This window comes from Anolis sagrei, chromosome 3 (genome assembly GCF_037176765.1).
Source record: "Anolis sagrei isolate rAnoSag1 chromosome 3, rAnoSag1.mat, whole genome shotgun sequence".
Classification (NCBI taxonomy): Eukaryota; Metazoa; Chordata; class Lepidosauria; order Squamata; family Dactyloidae; genus Anolis; species Anolis sagrei.
The window spans coordinates 99,487,559-99,509,158 of record NC_090023.1 but is presented as its reverse complement, the minus strand read 5'-3'; the positions used below and the strand labels follow the sequence as shown (position 1 = coordinate 99,509,158).

General features: G+C 41.0%; 1 protein-coding gene across 4 annotated transcripts in view; it reads left to right on the top strand.

Moving 5' to 3' along the window:
- The window catches only part of LOC132771625 (cohesin subunit SA-2-like), an 86,405-nt gene that overhangs the window by 42,234 nt on the left and 22,571 nt on the right, over positions 1-21,600 (top strand). For all 4 annotated transcript variants that reach the window (XM_060769850.2, XM_060769848.2, XM_060769849.2 and 1 more), the window contains 8 exons: positions 289-396; positions 3,955-4,063; positions 4,991-5,108; positions 6,862-6,965; positions 9,276-9,368; positions 9,459-9,548; positions 11,448-11,651; positions 16,844-16,920. In XM_060769850.2, coding sequence (XP_060625833.2) covers positions 289-396; positions 3,955-4,063; positions 4,991-5,108; positions 6,862-6,965; positions 9,276-9,368; positions 9,459-9,548; positions 11,448-11,651; positions 16,844-16,920 — 903 coding nt within the window. The remainder of the gene's footprint in view (positions 1-288; positions 397-3,954; positions 4,064-4,990; positions 5,109-6,861; positions 6,966-9,275; positions 9,369-9,458; positions 9,549-11,447; positions 11,652-16,843; positions 16,921-21,600) is intronic.

Genomic DNA, 21,600 nt, shown 5'->3' with positions numbered 1-21,600 from the left:
GGGGGCTGAGTCTGAGTAAAAGAGGGTCTATCCTAGCAAACCTCTTGTATCGTTATCCCAATACCCCCATGCATATGGGATATATTGAGCATGGTGATCAGATCATGATATGAATAAACCTAACAGTTTAAATAATGTACCAGTAAGGCCTTCTTGCGGACCAACTTGAGAATTTGGGGGGGGGGGGAGGGCTGAAGCCCCTCAAGCCTCCTCCCCGGCTACATGCCTGCATAGGGTTATGTTATCTTATATTACGAAGCATTGTGAACACTATGCTTTTTTTTACAGGAATTGTGAAGATGCGTTAACATCCGAAGACTGTGAAACCTTATACCAGTTTGTTTACACCACACATCGACCACTGGCCACAGCAGCTGGGGAACTACTTTATAACAGGTACCTTTACCTATTTTTATATGGTACAATTGTGGAACCTGTCTTTAAATTCTTTATAAATGTATTGCTATTTCACTTGGTTGGGAGAAAGTGAGTTACCTCTCTTGCTTATTTTAACCATTTGTTTTGGGTTTTTAGAGAGATTAGTGTTCTGTTAAACTGGCTAATAGCTTTCGTAGGGGTGGTTCTGCTTTATTTTCATAACTGTTTGGCTATTTAAGCATTAGCATTTGCCCTGTAAAGTATGGTAGTGGGGGAATGTCAGGCATTACATTTGGCTCTGAAGTTTTTCCATCTATGGAGATTTTCATTTATTCATGGGTGGACCATGTGACTCAGAGTCTCCTGGATCCTCACAGACCTCCAGAAAAACAGACTTTGATTACAGCAGTTAAGTATCCCTTTTCTAAAATACATGAGATCAAAGCTGTTTGAGATTTCAGATGTCCTTGAATACTTGGATTTGCATTTGTGTATGTAACCTTGGAGACTGTGCAGAAGTCTAAACAGAAAATTCATTGTATTGTCGAAGGCTTTCATGGCCGGAATCACTGGGTTGTTGTAGGTTTTTTCGGGCTGTATGGCCATGGTCTAGAGACATTCTCTCCTGATGTTTCGCCTGCACTTTGGCAAGTATCCTCAGAGGTAGTGAGGCCTGTTGGAGCTAAGCAAAAGGGTTTATATATCTGTGGAATGACCAGGGTGAGTCAAAGGACTCTTCTCTGTTAGAGCTAGGTGTGAATGTTTCAGCTGACCACCTTGATTAGCATAAAATGGCCTGACTGTCAACAGGCCTCACTAGCTCTGATTAGCTCCAACAGGCCTCACTACCTCTGAGGATGCTTGCCAAAGTGCAGGCGAAACGTCAGGAGAGAATGCCTCTAGACCATGGCCATACAACCCGAAAAAACCTACAACAACCCAGAAAATTCATTTTTCGTATACGTACACCTCACACATAGCCTGAAGGTAATTTTATATACAATATTGTAATCATTTTGTGTATGAAGCAGAGTTAGAATCATACAATCATAGAGTTGAAAGAGATCCCAAGGGTCATCCAGTCCAACCCCTTTTGAGGCAGGAAAATCACCAGCAAAGTGTGTGTACATGGAACTACCAGAAAGCAAAGGTTCCACTATCTTAGCCATCCATGGACATTAGTTTTGGATTTTTGAGTACATATTTGGGATTTCAGAATTCCAAATAAGGGATGCTCAACTCATATCACTAGATTTGAAGGACTTTAAGAGGAGGCCTTGCTTTAGGCCTCTAGCGATCACTTCTGGCTGCAGTAAAGTTTGAACCAAGAATGTTCTTTGCTCCAGGATTTCACTTTTGCCAAATCTTATCTTGTTATTTCCTTTCCTATTTTAAAAGTTTTAGCTTGCTGATTCCTATCTATTAATTTGATTCCACACTAAGCTGCATCTGCTGGTGGTGGCTGTGAAGAATGTGTCCTTTCTGACTGATCATAAAGAATCTCTCTCTTTTTGCAATCCAGCTGTGGACAATGATCTATGGCATAGCACAAAAACTGGAATAATTTAGCAAGGCAATAGATAAAAACGCTTACTTTTTTCAGTTATCATCTAATTTTCCCAAGGATATGCCTGGAAATTACTCTTGAATGCAATATGTGCATTTGGAAAATTCTAAAAACGGAAGGGAAGTAGCCTGTTTATGTTGGCGTGTGTTACATTTTATTACTTTTTTCCAGTGTTTGGAATTTCTTTTTAAATGTTGTACTATTATTTCTAGAATGTTGCTCCTAAGAAGGCTTATGTTGCTCTAACAATTTCAATGGTTTCTCTGAGACTATGTGTCAAGACCCAGAAGCCTCAATAAGCCAAACACAATATAAAAAAGTCCAAACACAAGTCTATTAAACACACAAAAAGCTTAGAGACACTTGCTTCAGTGTCTCTAGCACAAACTAAAACTCTATAGCAACTGCTAAGCAAAAAACCCAACTTAAATATAATCTGGATTATCCCAGGATATAATCTGGGATAACAAAAATATACAGCAATCTGCTTGTAATTCAGAATGTCCAAAAAGCACACAAAAACAAGGTGGGAGCAAACAAAATCAGAGTCCAAAAGCACTCCGTAGTCCGGGCACGTCCAAAACAAGATGAAACAGTCCAAAAAGCGTAGTCGTCGTCAAACACAGTCCGGAGTCAAAAAGGGAGAGTTGAAGTCAGTACTTACGGAGTATCAGCCAGAAGTCACCGAAGCATGAAGATCTGTAGTCCAAGGACCCAAGCATGAAAGTGATAGCAGGAACAAAGATTCACACCCAAAAAGACACTTTGCCTTCTGCAAAGACCCATTGAAACCAAACCAACTTATATACTATAATTCCTCATCAGAGGATGAACTGCTCCCCACCCTTTCATTATCACTTTCAGCTGCTCCATTCCCTGCAGCTGAGCACTGCCTCCCATCTCTCCACCTCTGCCAGCGTCTGTCAAGTGTTCCCTTGTTGCCACTCTCCTGCAAATCCCTCAAAGTTATCACTGGAGGTAGGCTGATTACAAATGTCCCTAATTTCCTGTACACGGGTCCAGTCTAAATCCTCCTCCTCCTCAATGTCACTCCTTTCAAAACCCATACAATCTTCATCTTCTGTTGGAGCGGTAAGTATATCACGGATACGCTTCCTTTGGATCTCCTCCTCAGATTCTTGTTCACGAGTAGCCCGTTTCACTCCCCTGCTTTCCTCTCCTTCCCCCATTCCACAGTCTGAGAAACCCTAGAAGGATTCGGAATCAGTTGGAGCCATGAATATGTCTCTAATCCGCTTTCGCTGCTGCTGCTCCTCCTCCAACACCTGCGCAGCCCTCTTCTCCCTTCTACCAGTAGTAGTAACGTTACTATCACGCTGTACTACAACACTGTGAGCATTAGAAATTTTATCTAGTTTTGAAAAATTGACATTCTGCACCTAAAAGGGCAATTATACAAAAGGCACATAATCAACAATTATAAGCAGCTCAAATGTCTTAGACATAAAATTTAAATTTCAGGCACAAGATCCTGGTTTATCCTGGATTTCTTTAGAAGTCTGTATTTTTGAAAAAATAAAAAACCCTAATGGCAGGGAATGATGGGTGTTGCAACCCAAAATATTGAGAAGGAATGAGACTGGAGAAGTCTGTTTTAGGATGATATATTTCCTGGAACTCAATGTTACAATATATTATTTCTAAAATGAGTGCATTACTCAGGAAGCTATTTTCTTGAATCCTTTCTGATTTTGATTTTGTTCAGTGGGCTGAACATCTTTTGAGTCCTAATATTTTAAAAATAATATGTTGTATAAGTGCATGTTTTTTAAAAATAATAAAATGTTTTGGGCTGCAATCCTTGGAATAAGTGCATTGAACTCCATTTTACTTGTTTTTGAAGAGATAGATGTGGGTTTGTAGGTGTGCATATGATTATGCTTAAGCTGTTAGAAAATATAATAATTCAGGAAAACATGGTTGATGGTTGCTTGCTGTAATTGGTATTAATGGAGCAGAAACTGACTGACTACTTTTTCTGTGGACAGATTGATTATCCAGGAAAGCCAAATCGACTCTAATGTCAATAGAAATGGAAAATGGGAGCCTGTTGCTAGCCAACTGAGAACACTAATCATTTTCTTCCTGGAAAGTGAGGTAAAGAGAATGCAGACTATGATGCTTAAACAAAATAGTTTGGTCAGTTTCACATAACTGTCACCAAAACCTGCAGATGACATTCATGATCAATTAACTAAGATAAAGTCAAGGCTGATGGTTTCTGGGATGGTAAGAAAAAGGATAGAAACAAAGGATGGTAATTTCTTATTAAAATTACTGATAGCAAGATATGCTCTCCACTTGGGTAGCATTGGGCAAGTTACACTCTCCCAATGTAACAGAAGAGTGCTGAAAAGGCCCCTCTGAACAAATCTTGCCATGAAAGCTATAGGATATAGTTTTTCTCAATTTGGAGGCATGTAATGTTCAGCAGTTGGATAAAAACAGAAGTGCCTGCATATATAGGCTCCACCTCTCTCTAGACCAGTGGTTCCCAATCCATGGGTTTCGACCCCAAATGGGGTTATGAAGGGTTTTGTGTGGCGTTGCCAGACAGTGGTGAACTATGAAAATTTTAAAAGGAAATTTAAAAAAGTTTTGCTCTCCTTTGTTTCTACATATTTCTGTGAGAGTGAATTTTCAATGCTTCTGCAATTGAAAACCAAAACAAGAACATATTATGTATTGATAATGACATGAGGCTGGTTAATGAAAACCAAACTGTGAATTTTTAAGCTTGTTAATGAGTTATAATTTCAGTCATCACATTAAATATGTCATAAGCTCACAATATTTTGAATTATATTATACTGAAAAAACTATTATTGATGTGTTTTCATGTACCCTATTTAAAAGCCCATTTTTAATGTGTCAGGGTTTTGGGTCACTTTGCCACTGTAAGATGGGATTGCAACTTGGAAAAGGTTGGGAACCGCTGCTCTAATATAACTTCTGTGGTTTACAGTGGGAATTCAGGAAATGAACACTTTCTGAAGGTCTGGATTTTTTCCCTTTTCTTTTTAGCTGCATTGTCATGTCACGTATCTGGTAGACAGCCTCTGGGATTGGGCGCTGAGTATATTGAAAGATTGGGAGTGCATGACTGCTCTCTTACTGGAAAACACCAATGATCATGATGAAGGTAGGTGGGCTTAAAAACATTCAGCTTTCCACTAGGGCTGATTACCTTGTGGTCTCCCAAGGGAACCAAAGGCTTGTCATGAGAAGGTAAGTGAAGTTTTAGGTATAAGGGTTTTGCGTTTGTCATCACCAAATGCTAGTTTAAATGTTTGTACATTGTTAAACCAGTGAAATGGAAATTCAGAGTTCTTTTCTTCTGTCTGCTTAATACAATTTGTCACTGGATTCCTTAGAGATTAATCGCTAATTTTGAAGAAATAATGCAGTAATTGATTGTTCTATGTGTGCGGATGTTTGTGTTGAAATATGTTTGCTAACCAGTAGCCCTGATTAGATTTGCCAGAGCTCAGAAAAGCTGTTTTTGAACAATTTCAAGAACCATTCAGATATAAGAGGAGATAGGGGTTTTTTTTCTATGCGCTAAGCTTTGCTACTAAACATTGATGTTTAATTAACTATTGTACTGACAGTCCCTGCATTATGAACACATTTGTATGTAAGTCAGAACTGGCACATTTTGAAAGTGTAACTCTAACTGAAAAAAATCTTTTGAATAGCATGCAGAATGGTTTGCATCCAAGTAACATTTGTTTTGCTATCTGTGCTCCTGTTCAGAATATGTCACCTCTGTCCCTGTGGCGATTGGAATTTGAAGCATTGTGGAAACAAGGATTGGTGATAAAGCTTGAAATACCTTTTGCTCACAATAGCTCTTCCAGAAGTGAATTTATCTTCCTTGGGGTTGATTTCATCTCACTTCCTTTTGTTTTATCATCAGGAAATGAGATTAAATCTTTCTAATGATAAACTTATCCATGGTTCAGTGTAAGTACTGTACCTTAACCCTTATATAAAAAGGAACCACCCCCTTTTCTGAATAGAGTGATGGAAGGTGAAAGTGTAGTTCATTCTGGGAAAATCTAAAAGAACCCCCAATTCCTCTACTCTCTCCACCATGCGCCCACTGGCCTTCTTTGAATTTCTAGTTGGGGGTGATGACAGCCATCGACTGGAATCCCTTGATGTATGCATGATTATATTGAAAATCTATAAATTTCATCCCTAAACCTGTCCTTGAGCATGAGGTTGATGTATACAGCAGTATAGTAAAGGTAAAGGTTTCCCCTTGATATTAAGTCCAGTTGTGTCTGGTGGTTGGTGCTCATCTCCATTTCTAAGCCAAAGAGCCGGCATTGTCCGTAGACACCTCCAAGGTCATTTGGCTGGCATGACTGCATGGAGCGCTGTTACCTTCCCGTCGGAGCGGTACCTACTCAGATTTGCATGTTTTCGAACTGCTAGGTTGGCAGAAGCTAGGGCAAATAGCAGGAGCTTGCCTCACTCCCCAGATTTGAACCTGCGACCTTTCAATCAGCAAGTTCAGCAGCTAAGCTGTTTGACCGACTGCGCCACCAGGGGCTCCATACATCACTATATATGGTCTTAATTCATTTATATCTTCTTGAATGTATTTTGAGCTTTGTCCTTCTTTATATCCTGTGGTACTCCACAGCATACAAATATGCATTGTGTAGAAAATGCTTCTCTTTACTTGATTTGCTTGATTTATATATTCACCCAAGAGTTGGATTCAAGACAGCTTATTTTGACAGCGATGTTAACAGTAAAGCTTCCAGTATTCATTTTTTAAAGCTTGTTGGGAGAAGTGAACTAAATCACTGCTTTAGCAATCCTAAAATCTCCATTTCTTTATGAAGGAGACTAAATGAGACTCTGTGTTGTTTTGTTCACAGCGCTGAGCAAGGCTGAAGAGAGCGCCCTCATTCAGATTATCCTAGCAACTATTCGAGAAGCTGCTGAAGGCCATCCCCCTGCAGGCAGAGCAGGAACCAGGAAAGTTAGTGGGATTTGTTAATACTGTAGTAGTATTCTGGCTTTTTCATGCACACACCCCCCAAATGATCCCTGAAAATAGACTCATTTGTCTGCTGCAATATACCTAGGGCATGGGGAGATGTCTGCTCCCTAGAATTTGAATGTGCAATTAATTGTAGAGTTGTTGTTCATTTGTTCAGTCGTTTCTGACTCTTCGTGACCTCATGAACCCGCCTACGCCAGAACTCCCTGTTGGCCGTCACCACTCCCAGCTCCTTCAAGGTCAGTCCAGTCACTTCAAGGATCCTATCCATCCATCTTGCCCTTGGTCAGCCCCACTTCATTTTTCCTTCCATTTTCCCCAGCATAAGTGTCTTCTCTAAGCTTTCCTTTCTTCTCATGATGTGGCCAAAGTACTTCATCTTTGCTTCTACTATCCTTCCCTCCAATGAGCAGTCGGGCTGTATTTCCTGAAGTATGGACTGGTTGGATCTTCTTGCACACTCAGAACTTTCCTCCAACACCACAGTTCAAAAGCATTTATCTTCCTTCACTCAGCCTTCCCTATCGTCCAGCTCTCACATCCGTAGGTGACTATGGGGAATACCATTGCTTTAACTATGCAGATCTTCGCATCGTTGTAGAGTACCCTAATTGTAGAGTACCCTTGTTGAAACATTGTCTCATTCAGTAACTTGTACACCATTATTAGAGTAAAAGGAAAAGGAAACTACAAAGAACTGAATAATCAATTACATTAATATTTAAATGAAGGAAAGTACTGTTCCTGGAGGGTGGGGGGAGAGAGGGAGGAAAGGGATAAATATTGATGGACACAGGTGGGAGATAAATGTGGATTCGGCAATGTTAAGAAAATTAAGAGAATAACATTCTGGTTGTATTATGAAATGATTACTAAATTTGACAGTTATTCTACCTGTGCTTACAATAAAAAAATAAGAAAAAAACTAGTAAGGAACTTGTCGTGCATTTCCAATATTGAAAGGAATAGGTGTCCGTACACCTGGAGCTTATACATCATTTTACTAGGGGGATGGTTTTTAAACAACTGATTTTGAAGTGGATATAAGTGATTTCAATGTTTGTATATATTTATGGTTTTATGTGCTGACATTGAATGTTTGCTATATATATGTTGTGCTCCACCCTGTGGGGTGAGAAGGGTAGAATATAAATGTTTTAAATAAATAAAATAAATATGGAAGCACTGTTTGCAGTTGAAGTTGTTAAAAACACTTGTTCATCTGCTTCTCCATATATGGAACAACCCCAACATCTTCAGGAAATATATTCCATCATCTCTCAGTGGATACTTGATAGTGCAGATGATAGCAAAGCTTATATTTTGACTATAATGGGACTGGAAGTATGCCATTGAATAGCACTGGAGGACCCAGAAAGACCCACAAACACTTCTGGGAGTGATAGATTGGGTGGATTTTTTTGTAGCATGGGTAAGTGCAGTTGTGGATGTTGAATCTATGGATAAGACAATTGTCCTGTACACATTAATGTGCAGAATCATGCTGAATCCCCCAAAGTCCTATGAACTATCGGATGAGGCTGGGAAACAAGTGCTTTCCTTGTATTTGTCATCTAGCACTTAAAGCTCCAGTAAATTATTAGCCATTTAACTAATTACTATATAGCTATGTGAACTTATATTATCTGGGTAAAGGTATTTTTCAGAACTAGGGTATGAAAATTAAAATAACCAGTCTGCCTTGTTTGGAGGGAGGAAAGCCAAGTCTGTTGCTGATATCCTATTTGTGGAGTAAGTAATACTGGAGAATTGGGAGTAAGTCCTGTGCTTGCACACATTCTTCCCTCCTTTTTTTGCCTCTTGTGCTTAATAGAATTATGTTGTTCTAAACTAGAGATTCAAAAGACAGCAGAATCTACCCATGCTGTATTTTTCCTTCTACTGATTACCTAATATTATTCATCTGTATTTTAAAAATGCACTGGCTTGTTCATGCTGAAAGAGTCCTGCATAGCTTGTTCACAGAGCTTAGAAGTGCTGAACTCTTTTGCAAGATACGGATATGACTGGAATGCTCAGAGGTTTCTTTATCTGCACTCTGTATTCCTTTGTTCAAACAAGGACACTGCTTGGAACAAAAAAAAAACCCTCAACAGCAACAAAAACCCTCTGTTGCAAAGCTTACCCCTTTTAATTAACAACTACAGTATAAAACATATTTGTGGACAGACATTTTAAGCGGTATGGCCTTTAAGCAACGTAAAGCTTTCATCAGTAGTGTTTTATTTATTTATGCTGCAATCACAACAAAATTTGTTTTCTCCACAGGTTCTTTCTGCCAAAGAGAAGAAAATACAAGTGGAAGATTGTACGAAAATTACAGAACATTTCATTGTAGCCCTTCCCCAGCTCTTGGCAAAGGTATCCAGCAGCTGCTTCTGTAGTAGAATATTAAATAAATCAGTTGAATTTCAAAAGTACCCTCTTATGCCCTCTTTTTTTCCTTTCCAGTATTCAACTGATGCAGAAAAGGTGATAAATCTCCTGCAGATCCCACAGTATTTTTATTTGGAGCTGTACAGTACTGAACCCCTGGACAAGGTGAATAAACAATATGTGTGTGAGAGCAAGAAAGAGAGGCTGCATTGGGGAGGAGATAAGATATCTTCATGGGAAACAGATTTGCAAGTCATGTGGTCCTAAAGTCCCCCCTAGTCTTGTCATTCATCCATTCATTCATTTTAGCTACTGAAATGTATAGGCCATTTGATCCCTGGGTGCGTGCTGTTGCAGGAATGGGTTGCTCCCTGGGTGTATTCATTCTGCTATGTATGTTGGAGCCAGATGGCAGCCTTGTCATTTCAGCACTGTGCTCCAGAAACTGAATTGACTTTGCAGCATTGTTGACAACAAAGGCCATCACTATTAAAATATGTTTGGCTTGTAGTGATCTTAGGGCTGATGCTTAACTTGTGCAGACATGAAAAATCTTTGCATGGGCATGCATTGTAATTTCTCATGTGTAATTTTGCAGAGAGCAAGCTGAATTACGCAGGTCTGCCGGGTTAGCTGTGAAGCAGGCTATCCACAAGCAGCACCTGTGGCCTTAGCATAAAAGACTCTTGAGTTCACAGTTTTGTTGCTGGAGACAACATCTTGTTGGACGGTGTTATCGTCAACTCGGTGTCTGACTGACTTTCTGAACCCTGGACTGGAACTGGACTTAAGTACTTTGGGTTCTGTCTTACAATTAATTATACTTTACTTACTGGCTTGTTTGACATCGAAACGTGGACACTGACTTACTGGCACTGGGATTGTGAATTTAGACTTTGATTCAGTAACTTTCTGTGTATGACCTCTGGACTTGGATATTGACTATCTGTGTTTGAGCATGAATGAGGCACTTCGTAACACTTATACAATTCAATATTGTTGGAAGTCAGCCATTCTGCACAAACTTTAGTCCTCATCAATGGTTTAGATAGGTAGATGAGTTAGTTGGCAGGGAAAAGCCCTTCGTTCATTGGCCTCTTTGTCTACCTGTTCTCTTTTCCTATCTCCTGCTGGTTAGACTAACATGGAGAGACATGATGTCTGCTGTGACTTAGTTGGATAACTAGGCTCTCTTTTACTTTCCTTTCAGTTATGTAGTTCTTTGAATGAAGTCTTTTATAGCATTTTAAGTTTGACTCTGTTCTTGAATAACTTAAGCTCCACCCCTCTACTGCTGGTACTAGATGTTGTGGGGCGAGTCGGCTCATTAATAAAGGACCCTTTTCAGCAGCACCAGTAGCCAAAAGTGATAAAGTGATAAAAAGAACAAAAACACACAGACCAATATTATCTCTCCCATAGGAGGCTTTTCTTTATAGTAAAAAAATACTGGTATTTACAAGAACAAGGTTTCCATGACACAAATAATGTTCAACCTTCACACTGCAGCTTTACACACAAAGCCTTCTTACACAGAGGCTTTTCTCACGGACTAAGGCCTACCTCACACAGAGGCTTCTCTCTCACAGACTAAGGCCTATCACACTGTGTGGCCTTCTCTCACAGACTAAGGCCTACCTTACACTGTGAGGCCTTCTCACAGACTGAGACCTTTCTCGCACTGAGGCAAACTAACACAGAGGCCTACTAAGCTGCAAGATCACCTGCTTATATAGAACTATATCTTTTGCTGAGTCATTGCATCCATTTAACCATTTCAGTGCTTGACTCAGATTTTTGTAATTAAAAATGCCTAGTTAATTAATATTTCTGAAAGGAGTTTCTGATCTGAACTACTGCTACTGTTGCTGCTTTACTATTTTTGAATTATTTTTGCTTTTTCTTTTTTAACTACTTCTGAGCAAATATTACAGTCAAAGTTATGCAGTGCATTCATTGAAAAGGATTTAAACCAAAGTCTGCCAAATCCAAATTGAACTTGTCTGCAGACTTCAACTGGTTGATAATTCATGATATATATGTCACTTTTTACTTTCCTTGTAGCACTTGGATGCCTTACTGAAAGAGGTAGAAGCCATTGTCACCAAACACACCGACACAGATGTCCTGGAGGTTTGCTCCAGGGTGTACGATGTCCTTGGCAGCGAAGGGCTGGCTATCTGTAACAAAGTGGTTGTTGCTAGGACTGAACTGGTGGATGAACTGGTGAACAAACTAAACCAGCTCTTGGTTAACTCTTGGAATGAGGTGAGTGTAAGAGCTGGACATCTAAATGGAAAGGTGATACTTAATATTGAATCCTAATTTTTAGATAAAATAGCTTTTTATACAAGGTCCAATTAGATCAGTGTTTTCTCATTCATTTAAAACAACATGCAAAGCTTTCAAATTTAAAGGAGAGCATTTGCATTTCCTTTTATGTGTGTTTGGGGAGCAGGAGGCTGTAGAAATATTTGAAAAGGGTTTCATTGGTTCTAAGTATATGAGAGCAGCTGTTCAAAATATGAATAGCTTGCAGGCTCAGTTCAAGAACAGTTGATCATATGTGCCATTGCTAACAGATGTCATTCCAGCATACAAGGCTCATGCACTCTGTGTGTATGTGCTTAAATTGAGATCTGAAATACAGTAAATATCTCACAAAAATTATCTCAAACAATGTTTATTTTGGCAGTTTTTAAAAAGATAGTGTCCTATTCTGTTACAGTATGAAAAGGAGAGCAAAATAGACATTATGGTTCTTAAAACAAACACATTAATTTTATCACAAGCATTTGTGGGTTGCCATTCATTTCCTCTAATGCACTGCTTCAGGTATATGCACAAGTTAGTGGGACTGGGGTCAGAATGATCCAGATTGATCGAATAGGATACTTGACAACTGTATTACAGGTTGAATATCTTTTGTCTGGAAATCAAAAATATTCAAATCGAAAATATGTTACTTGGTTGGCTGACATACTGAGGCTTTTAATTTCTGATTCTTCTGTGTGACCAAATGTTGTTTCACGCATGATTTATTAAAAATATTAAGTTTGCACTTACCTTCAGGCTATGCATACAAGGTGTATATCAGACACCAGTGCATTTTGTGTTTCGACTATGGTTCAATCTTCAAGATAGCTCATTATTTATATGCAAGTATTACAGAGTTCAAAATCAGAAAGACTTCTGATCCCAAGTATTTTACATAAGTATAATTAACCCATATTAAAATTAATAACTTTATTTATATTCCGCCACCATCTCCCAAAAAGGGACCTGGGGCGGTTTATATGGTGATAAAAATGCAATACAGGATATACGAAGTACACAAAAGTTTGCCCAGTCAATGAGCAACACCAAATAACATAAAGTAGCAACTTATAATAATTAACAGAATACGACTCAATTTCAAATAAACGTAATTGGTGTCAACAATAAATTAAAGTTAAATAGAGCTATACATTGGTCATAAAATAAGGGTTTGCTTACTCTTTTACCACAAGATTTTGAATTATTTATTTATTTATTTATTTATTTGCTATACTTGTATACCGCCGTTTCTCAGCCTAGCGACTCAACGCGGTTTACAACAACTTATAACAAACAACAGTATACAGTTTAAAAACATAAAAACACAATCCACAATACATATATCAATAAACAATCCAATTCATCTCTTGACTAAAATCGCGATCCAGTTTCGTCGTCCAAATTGCCAGTCCTTCAATCATTACACTTATTGCACTGAGTTAACCGAACGCCTGCTCGAACATCCAGGTTTTTAGTCTTTTCCGGAATACCATCAATGAGGGGGCTGATCTTACCTCCATGGGGAGGGCGTTCCATAGCCGCGGGGCCACCACAGAAAAGGCCCTGTCTCTCGTCCCCGCCAGCCGCACCTGTGAAGCAGGCGGGATAGAGAGCAGGCCCCCCCCAGAAGATCTTAGGGTCCTGGTGGGCTGATAGGCCGAGATACGTTCGGATAGGTAAGTTGGGCCAGAACCGTTTAGGGCTTTAAAGGCCAACGCCAGCACTTTGAATTGAGCCCGGTAGCAGATCGGCAGCCAGTGGAGCTGGTGCAGCAGAGGAGTTGTATGCTCCCTGCGCTCCGCTCCAGTTAGTATCATGGCTGCCGAGCGTTGGACTAATTGGAGCTTCCGGGCCGTCTTCAAAGGCAACCCCACGTAGAGAGCATTGCAGTAGTCTAAACGGGATGTAACCAGAGCGTGGACTACCGTGGCCAAGTCAGACTTCCCAAGGTACGGGCGCAGTTGGCGCACGAGTTTTAACTGTGCGAATGCTCCCCTGGTCACCGCTGAAACCTGGGGTTCCAGGCTCAACAATGAGTCCAGGATCACACCCAAACTGCGAACCTGTGTCTTCAGGGGGAGTGCGACCCCATCCAACACAGGCTGTAACCCTATACCCTGTTCGGCCTTACGACTGACCAGGAGTACCTCTGTCTTGTCTGGATTCAATTTCAATTTGTTCGCCCCCATCCAGACCGTCACAGCAGCCAAGCACCGGTTCAGGACCTCGACAGCCTCCTTAGTAGCAGGTGGAAAGGAGTGACAGAGTTGGACATCATCCGCGTACAGATGACATCGCACTCCGAAACTCCGGATGATCTCACCCAGCGGCTTCATGTAGATGTTAAACAACATGGGAGACAGTATTGAACCCTGAGGAACCCCACAAGACAAAGGTTGTGGGGTTGAACAGGAGTCTCCCAGTAACACCTTCTGAGACCGGCCCTCGAGGAATGAGCGGAGCCACTGTAAAACAGTCCCTCCAAGACCCATTCCCGCGAGGCGTCCGAAAAGGATACCGTGGTCGACGGTATCGAAGGCCGCTGAGAGGTCCAGCAGCACCAACAGGGACACACTCCCCCTGTCGAGCTCCCGGCGCAGATCATCCACTAAGGCGACCAAGGCTGTCTCGGTACCATGCCTCGGCCTAAAGCCAGACTGTGCCAGATCCAGATAATCCGTGTCTACCAAGAATGCCTGGAGTTGTGAGGCCACCACACGTTCCAAGACTTTGCCCAAAAAGGGGAGATTGGAAACAGGCCGAAAGTTGACGAATTGAGTGGGGTCCAGTGATGGTTTTTTCAACAGCGGTTTTATTACAGCTTGCTTTAAGCTGGCTGGAATTTTGCCTTCCCGGAGGGAGGCATTAACCACCACCTTCACCCACTCGGCCAATCCCCCTCTGGCCTCTTTCAGAAGCCAGGATGGGCAGGGGTCTAGGATGCATGTGGTAGCTCTCATTCCTCCAAGCACCTTGTCCACATCCTCGGATTGAACCAATTGAAATGAATCCATCAAAACCGGACAAGCAGATGCTCGTGTTACATCCTCAGAGACTGCCGTTAATATGGTGTCCAGACCAGAGCGGATCAAAGCGACTTTGTCTGCAAAGAACTGAGCAAAGGCTTCACAGCGAACTGCCGAGTCATCAGGGCACCCATCCTGGATGGTGGGTTTTAAAAGGCCTCTGACAACTCGGAACAGTTCAGCAGGACGGTTCTTTGCAGACGCAATAGTAGCCGCAAAGAAAGTCGTCTTTGCGGCTTTTATTGCCGCGGCATATGCCCTTAAAAAGGACACAAACCGTGTTCGATTTGGCTCGCTCGGATTCGAACGCCACACGCTCTCTAGTTCCCTCTTCTTTCGCTTCAACGCTGCCAGCTCCTCAGTGAACCAAGGAGCTGGTTTAGCTCGGCTACTTGAGAGGGGACATTCTGGAGCGATCGTGTCTATTGCTCTAGCCATCTCCCCATTCCAGAGAGCGACCAGGGCATCGACAGGATCACCAACCGAGGCAGCGGGAAATTCCCCAAGAGCCGTCAGGAATCCATCCGGATCCATAAGCCTCCTGGGGCGGACCAACTTAATGGGTCCTCCACCTCTGCACAGGTTAGGGGGTGCAGTTAGTCTAAAGCTGACCAGGTGGTGGTCGGTCCATGGCAACGGAGAGATGGATAGCTCCTCAACACCGCCACCTTCCTCCCATCCCTGGCAGAAAACCAAATCCAATGTGTGTCCAGCACTGTGGGTGGGGCCAGATACCTGTTGGGACAGCCCCATGGTTGCCATGGCAGACATGAAGTCCTGAGCCGCTCCCGATAAGGCGGTCTCGGCGTGGACATTGAAGTCCCCCAGCACAAGCAGCCGCTGGGACTCCAATGCCAGGTCCGAGACCACCCCCGCTAGCTCAGTCAGGGAGTCTGTGGTGCAGCGAGGTGGACGGTACACTAACAGAATCCCTAATCTGTCCCGTCACCCACCCTCAGGTGGACGCATTCAAAATTTGTTGACTGCGGGATGGGGGCCCTGGTCAGAAGAATGGAATCTCTATAGACCACTGCAACCCCGCCTCCCCGCCCTCCGGATCTTGGCTGGTGCTGCACAGAGAAACCTGGAGGGCAAAGCTGGGTCAGATTCACACCTCCAGCTTCGTCCAGCCAGGTCTCTGTGATGCACTCATCCAGGATTAAATCCTGGATGAAGGCTGTTTTGCCATTGACAGATCTGGCGTTCAACAGCACCACCTTCAATCCGGAGGGACCGCCATCCTGGTTACACCAATTTACCGTATCGGGAGACCGATTTGGAATTACTGAAGTTGTTGTACGGTCCCTAGGCCGAATTCGGGGTCTCCTTTTCCTGTATCTCCCCCTCCCCACCACGACTTCTATGGGGGCTCCCCGACCAACGGAACATCCTCCCTCCTCCATGACGCAATTCACATCCATAATTTCACCCCATGCTTCGCTGCTGGTTATCTGATTTGTTACCGATACAATTCGTTCTATTTTTCCCTTCCATTCATTTCTTACCCGGACTTTGCTATTTCCAGAAATCTCCGATTCACTCCCCTCCTTACCTCCCCCACAAATAATTAACAAAAGGGTTAGCAAGTACCAGGGGATCGGGAGCAGCATGAATGGTGGGTGGGTGGTTTCTATGCGATGGTTCCTCAAGTGAAAAGGCCCTTTAAAGTAGGCCATGCTGTCAGGAATTCTGGGATTTATAGGCCCTAAGGAGTAACATGGGCCCCGGTGGGTCAAATCACTGAGCTGCTGATCTTGCTGACCAAAAGGTTGAATCCAGGGAGTGAGGTGAGCTTCCACAGTTAGCCCCAGCTTCTGCCAACCAAGCAGTTTGAAGACATGCAAGTGTGAGTAAATCAATAGGTACCGCCTTGGAGGGAAGCAAACAGTGCTCCATGCAGTCATGACCTTGGAGGTGTCTACAGAGAATGCCTGCTCTTCAGCTTAGAAATGGAGATGAACACCATCCTCCAGAGTCAGACACAACTAGACTTAATGTCAGGGGAAACATTTACCTTTACTTTTAAAAGAAGTAACCTTTGCAGGATTTTCAGGGAGAACAAATTGGATTCTAAACTTAATTCTGTATCTTCTTCTCTTTTGCCTGTGTATGATCTAGGAAGAAGGGCTTTGTGCAGAAGAAGAAGAGATTCATCATATTTCCTCCACTCTGCAAAGAGTAGCTGCTTTTTACAAGTGAGATGCTGGCTAATGCTGATTTCTAATTTTCCTGATTCTGTGCAAACAAGTATGACTGTAATAATGTTGTGTTTAACTGAAAAGCCAAAATAGTAAGGAAAATAAACTTGGTTAAAATGCAAAACACATATATTCAGATATGAAAAAAGCACATGCAAATATATTCTATGAGACTTAAGATGATTCAGATATCGGAGCAAGCATGTTGGCTTTTAGTCTTGGCTCTTTTTTCTGATAGGTTTAGATTTAGACATATTGGCTAGGGAATGATGGAACTTGAAGTCTGATAAATCTGGAAGGGACCCAGCTGGGAAAACTGGGAGAAAGTGGTTTTGAGTTGTGAAAAGCTTTGAGTTTTGAATGAATTTTAACTATGTGTGTTTTTAGTCTGTTTAAATTGTCTTGAATCCCATACTGGGAAAAAGGAGGAACATATTTTTTTAACAACAAGGATGTGTCTGGATAATGCAATGCAGTCACCCCTGATTTCAAACTAGTCCAGTGATCAAACAGATCAGGCAAAAGGTCTGTTTTGATTGTTGTTTTTTTCAAGTGCCCCCTTTGCACCATAATGCTGGCATCATTATATTATTGGTATGATTTATTTGGAGGGATTAGTTTTTGAAGTGTGTTTAGGACTATAGGCTGGCATAGCCAACTACTTCCATCTACTCATGAGACTTATTCCATTTGTTCCCTTTTTTCTAAGCTTGAGGTATCTAACCGATTCAGATGGAATGCTAAGCATTTGTCAAGAACAGGAATTCTAGTAGTTACATACTATTAGAGGTTAAGGGATTGTTACAGCACCACAGTTGAATTCCTCCTAATATTTTATTATCATTCTGTTGGGATGAGATTTCCTCTTTTTTTAAAAAAAATAATCTTTATTGAATTTTTCAGATTAAAAAGAAGTAGACATATATTTACACATTAGAAAATACCATACATTCTTTCCATCGGACAGTACAAACAGACACTCCAAAAGTAGAACACACATATTAAAACATATGACTTCCATTTTATGTCCAATCATTTACAATATTTGTTGCTTGCAGATTCCCCTTATTCCCCTCGTCGCCTGAGGGTGGGGTCCTACTCTAATTGACCCTTTATTTTCACTTCATTTTTTTTCCTCCTTAGGTTCTTTTGCAGACTTAGAGCAGATCATTCTTTCTCTCTTTTGTCTCGTATTCTTCCACCATGTCCCAGTTCATTTTGGATGGTGGGTTTCCTGACCCTTTTTTCAAATGGAACGTCAGTTTGTCCATGTCTTTGATATCTCTTAATTTCTCTAGCCATTGCTCTATAGTGGGCCTCCCTTCTTCTTTCCAGCATTTAGCAAATGTAAGTCTTGCCACTGTTGTGATATAGGTGGAGATTCTGTCTTCATTTTGTTCTAACTTCATATCTTTTTCTGTTAATCCTAGTAAAAAAATCTCTGGTTTAAGAGGGATGTCTTTTTTAAGGATTTTTTGAGATTCTACCTTTATTTCTTTCCAAAATTTCATAGCCACAGGGCATGTCCACCACAGGTGGAAGTAGCTTCCTACTTTGTTTTTACACTTCCAGCAGGTGTTTTTATATCCTCGATACATTAGACTCAGTTTTTGCGGTGTCAAATACCACCTGTGGAAACACTTTAGCCAGTTTTCTTTTAGTGCAATAGAATAGGTATATTTCATTTTTTTCTTCCAAATATTTTGCCATTCCTGGATCTTAATTTCCCTGCCGAAATTTTTAGCCCAGATAACCATGCAATCTTTCACCCCCTCTGTCTCGGTTTCCCATTCCAGCAACTGGTTGTGGATTTTTGTTATAGTTTTCTTTTCTAGTTTCAAAATTTTGTCCCAAATTGTATCTTTAACTTCAAATCCTACCTTCAGCTCTTGTTTATATGTTTCGCTTAACTGATGGTATTATAGCCATGAGATGTTTCCGATGCTTTCTACCAGTTCTGTTTGGGTTTTCAGATACCAGGTGTTGTCACTGCTGTTGTACTTGAGAAGATCCCTATATATAGGCCACTTTTTCCAGCCAAGAAGTCTTCTCTGGCTGGCCTCTGTCGGTGATACCCAGAGTGGAGTCCTAGTGTGAAAGTACCTTCTGTATCTGTTCCAAACTTTTATGAGCGCCGACCTAACGAAATGGTTGCCAAAATTCTTTTCTGCTCTTATTTTGTCGTACCAGAGGTACGCATGCCAACCGACTCTCAGGTTGAATCCCTCTAACTCTAAGATTTTTTTGTTTTTGAGCAACGCCCATTCCCTTAACCAATCTAATGCACAAGCCTCGAAATACATTTTTAGATTAGGCAAGCCAAAGCCCCCTCTTTCCTTCTTGTCTATCATGATTTTGTGTTTGATCCTTGCTTTTTTACCATTCTATACGAACTTCCCTATATCTCTTTTCCACTGGTCAAATACTTTATTATTTCTTATGATTGGGATGTTCTGGAACAAGTAGAGGAGTCTAGGTAAGACATTCATCTTTATTAGAGCAATACGCCCAAGTAAGGAGAGGTTTAGGAATCTCAATTTGGTCAAATCTGTTTTTACCTTGGCCCATGTTGTCTCATAATTATTTTTAAAAAGTTGGGCATTTCTTGCCGTTATCCAGATCCCCAGATATTTGATTTTGGAGCAAACTTTGAAGCCTGTTATTGTGGTTAGTTCTTCTTGCTTTGATTTTGGCATATTTTTTGTTAGAATCACTGTTTTATTTTTGTTCGCTTTAAAACCCGCCACCTCTCCGAATTGCTCTATCTTCTCTAACCATTTTCTGATGTTCTTCACTGGGTCTTCCACTATACAAATTACGTCGTCGGCAAATGCTTTTGTTTTGTAATTCTGTTTGGCCACTTTGAGACCTATAACCTCTTTGTCCTCCCTTATTGATTTTAATAGTGTTTCTAAGGCAAGGATAAATAGAAGCGGGGACAAAGGGCAGCCCTGCCTAGTGCCCTTTGTGATTGTTATTTTTTCTGTTCTTTGATTGTTGATCACGATTCTCGCTGTTTGGTCTGTGTATATTGCATTGATTGCGTTTTTTTTAAAAAAAACCTATATCTATTTCTTCCAGGAGCAGTTTGAGGAATGACCAGTTGAGATTATCGAAAGCTTTCTCTGCATCCAGAGAAAGCCACGCAACCTCTTTTTGGATGTTAATATCATAATATTCTATCGAATCGATGATAGTTCTCATGTTGCTTTTCACTCCTCTATTTGGCAGGAAGCCTGCTTGCTCCTCTCCTATCCATCCTTTTAGCAGTGTTTTTAGCCTCTTAGCCATTATGTTGGCGTAGATCTTATAATCAGCATTTAGGAGTGAGATAGGTCTGTAGTTTTGCACTTCTGCTGGATCTGCGTTTTCTTTGCCTATAAGCACTATTTCCGCTTCCTTCCATGAGTCTGGGATAGTGCTGGTTTTCAACGCTAGATTCATTATTTTTTTGAGATGCGGTGTTATTTCATCCTTCATGGATTTGTAAAATAAAGCGCTATATCCATCCGGACCGGGAGCTTTGCTGGAATCTAGGTCTTTAATTGCTTCTTCTATTTCCTGTGTTGTTATTTCTTTGTTCAGTCCTTCCCTTTGTTCTTCCGTTATTTTCTCCAGTTTTAAGCTTGCTAGATATTGGGTTATCTTCTCTTCCTTTATTGTTTCTTTCGTATATAATCTTGTAAAGAAGTTGTGAAATTCTTCCTGAATTTCCTTGTTTGTAATTAATAAGTTCTCCCCTTTTCTAATCTTTGTTATGTATGTTGATTGTTTCTTTTTCCTTACCTTCCTGGCTAGCCATTTACCGGGTTTGTCTGCATTTTCGAAGTGTTGTTGTTTTGCATATTTGTATTTTTTTGCAAGTGCTTCCAGGTCTAGATGGTATTTTCTCTTCTTCAGTCTATTCAGCTTTTTGATTGTTGAGTCTTTCTCCGGATCCCTCTTCAAGGCTTGTTCCTTCTCCTCTATTTCTTTCTCTATTTCTTTCACTTCTTTGTTTCTTTTTTTTTTGTTTCTGATGGCATTTTGCTTGATCAGATTGCCTCTCATTACTGCCTTTAGGGTGTCCCAGACTATCTGGAGGGAAACATCTTCTGTGTCGTTTATGTTGAAAAAATCCTTGATTAGTTCTTTGTTTCTTGAGACATCCTCTTCCGATTTTAATAAATTCTCGTTGAGGCGCCATCTTCTGTTCTCGATCCTGTTAAAGAGTTCCATTGTTATCGGGCAGTGGTCTGACAGTTCTCTAGGCATTATTTGGATTTTTTGGATATTGAGTGCTAGTGAATTTGTTACCCAGATCATATCTATTCTAGTCCATGTTCTATGGCGTGATGAGAAAAAGGTGTAGTCTTTTTCTCCAGGGTGGCAGTGTCTCCATGCATCCTGGAGATCAAATTCTTCTTTGAGGTTTAGGAATTTCTTAGGTAGAAGGGCTTTATCTAGTTTGGTTTGTCTTAGTTTTGGTGAGCGTTTATCTAAAATTTTGTCTAATATTCCGTTATAATCGCCCATTATTATTAAGTTGTCATATTCTATCTTCTGGATGTTTTCTTTTAGGGCTTCTATGAACTTTGTTTTTGGCCCGTTTGGAGCGTATATGTTGCAGATGAGCGTTTTCTTACCCTCCATAGTTATCATGACCGCTACCACCCTACCCTCTTGATCTTTGAACAT